General features: G+C 42.5%; 2 protein-coding genes across 3 annotated transcripts in view; both read right to left on the reverse strand.

Moving 5' to 3' along the window:
• Window positions 1-2,500, reverse strand: part of LOC143927973 (ankyrin repeat domain-containing protein 27-like) — a 156,594-nt gene that overhangs the window by 101,981 nt on the left and 52,113 nt on the right. The window lies entirely within an intron of this gene.
• Window positions 1,099-2,500, reverse strand: part of LOC143941404 (ankyrin repeat domain-containing protein 27-like) — a 16,736-nt gene continuing 15,334 nt past the window's right edge. The window contains exons 6-8 of the mRNA XM_077463335.1: window positions 2,331-2,384; window positions 2,025-2,090; window positions 1,099-1,224 (exon numbers count right to left, since the gene is read on the reverse strand). Of these exons, the coding sequence (XP_077319461.1) occupies window positions 1,144-1,224; window positions 2,025-2,090; window positions 2,331-2,384 (201 nt within the window). The 3' untranslated portion in view covers window positions 1,099-1,143. The remainder of the gene's footprint in view (window positions 1,225-2,024; window positions 2,091-2,330; window positions 2,385-2,500) is intronic.

Consider the following 2,500-nt stretch of genomic DNA (forward strand, 5'->3'; position numbering starts at 1 on the left):
GTAAATGTCCCATGGTGGGCAGGAAGGCAGTGGTGTAATTTTCCTGTAAACCTTACAATGAAAGCATCAACATTTTTTAGTTGCTCAGTGATGCAATTGAAAAATTTGCTGTGATATGTGCTGGTGAAATAGCATCAGGTTTGCTTACCAACAGCTTTTCAGTTCTGGCTGTGCTGTATATGACATACCACAGCCCACTTTACTGTCTACACTTGGCTATAAGTTATTAACTCTGGGCCACTCCCCTGCATACACTGTGCTGTACATAACATACTCCAGGCCACCCTGGTATATTCACTGTGCTTCCACATTCTTCAGATAGCCCCATTCCACACACTGTGATAAATGTGACAAACTCTGAACTGTTCCACTCTGTACACTAAGCTGAAAGAGACATTGCCCAGACTTTCCCATTTGTGTATGCCATCTATAGCTTTAAAGTGGTTGTAAACCCCTTACAACCACTTTAAACTACAGGCAAGCCTATAATTAGGCTTACCTGTAGCTGCATTGGATATCTCCTAAACCTGCATGATTTAGGAGATTTCCCTGTATTTGCATGTGCCGACGGCAAACATGCACACTTAAGCCAACTGAAGCAACGGCACGTATGTGCCGTTGCTTCAGTTGTACTGTGCCGTTCGCGGTGGCTGCCGCGCATTCCCAGGAGTGACATCATCACAGCTCCGACCAATCACAGCGCCAGAGATACCCAGAAGTATCCTCCGGGAAAGATGTCGCCGGCCGGAGGGGGAGACCAGGACGGCTGCGGGGGCTTCGTTCTCGGGTAAGTAAATGTACTGCTAGGACTAGACAGATTGCAAATACCATCCAGCACAGCCACTGTGAGGACCATTAGGCAAGCCTGCATAAAATAATGAGCAAATATGGCTGCCCCATGTACATATATACAAACTGAGTCGGTCATCCCCACACACAGACCGTGCCGGCGATGTAAGATGAGCTGCGCATGCACTGCATCTTCTGCAATAAAGAGCCCAACTGCTTGCAGTTTTTGGCAGAACTTTCGTCCTACTTTACGATGATCAAGAGCCTAATGACTAATATATGAAGACATGGAATTCCTTTCACATAACGCTAAGCTTGAACAATGGGCAACTCCTGACCTTATTTGCAATTTCGTTACCTGAATTCAGTCTTAACACCGATATCCCTCTGCTGGACGTCTTGGAGACTCCTTGTAATCTTGTTAAAGGCAGCATCCTAGCAATTAAATACACATTTTAAAATTAGGGAGTAATCAACGTTTTTTTTTTTTTTTTTTTTACTGCTTTGAAAGCGTTCATCAGTATAGAAATAAAGGAAGAAGAGCTGAGAAGAGAGATGACAAGGGTCGAGAAGAGCAGGAAAAGGGGACGAGAAGAGCAGCAGAAGGGGACGAGAAGAGCAGCAGAAGGGGACGAGAAGAGCAGCAGAAGGGGACGAGAAGAGCAGCAGAAGGGTGACGAGAAGAGCAGCAGAAGGGGACGAGAAGGCAGCAGAAGGGACGAGAAGAGAATAAAGAGAAGAGAAGAAAAATAAGAGAAGGGACGTAAAGACAAGAGAAGGGACGAAAGACAAGAGAAGGACGAAAAGACAAGAGAGGGACGAAAAGACAAGAGAAGGGACGAAAAGACAAGAGAAGGGACGAAAAGACAAAGAGAAGGGACGAAAAGACAAGAGAAGAGGGGAAGGAAGGGAAAGCACAGCACTGGCATAAAACAATGGCTAAGCCAGTGGCTTAGCTTCCAGCATCCTTGCAATCAAATCCACACTGGATATTAGATAGTAATTACATATTTATTATTTTTCTCCTACTGTTTCGAAAGAGTTCATTATTACAGTAATGATAGAAGAGAGAGGAGACGACAGGAAAGAAGAAGAAATATGAAGGACAAGACAAGCAAAAAGAAAGAGGGGGTAAAATAAGAAAAAAAAAAAAGCTAAAAACAATATTGATGATAATATAATAATAATAAGATAATAATAATGATTTGCTTGACTACCCCTTCCAGGAACCGTACCTCACTTGCCTCAATGGTCCCCACTTGTTTGAAGATCAGATCATAAATGCCATGGTGTACATACATCTAAAAAGGGATTAAAAAAAATTAAAAAAAATAAATAAAAATTAGAAAGGTCACACACACAAACAAAAAACAAAACAAAAAAAACAGCACATTGTCAAACTTGCATTAAGTTGACTGTGTTGCTACGGTTGTACAGTTTGACATTGATCAGTTCCTGCAGGGGTTAAAGTGACCACACTGACCCGGCCATAACAGGAAAAAGAAAAAAGGTCATTGCAGGGGCACCGATAATCTTCTTACCTCTACTGCTTGCTTCATCAAATTCATCTGACCCTCTTGCTTGGCAATAGATCGCTGCAGAACATAGCATGATGGTTACAGAAGATAATCATACCTCCATAAAATATACAACATGTTACATTTATAACAGCAGCTAGGATGAGACACAGGGAAGGAACATTATATTCTCG

Source organism: Lithobates pipiens, unplaced genomic scaffold (assembly GCF_037356315.1).
Source record: "Lithobates pipiens isolate NorthernLeopardFrog02 unplaced genomic scaffold, aLitPip1_a1.2 Scaffold_10, whole genome shotgun sequence".
Lineage (NCBI taxonomy): Eukaryota > Metazoa > Chordata > Amphibia > Anura > Ranidae > Lithobates > Lithobates pipiens.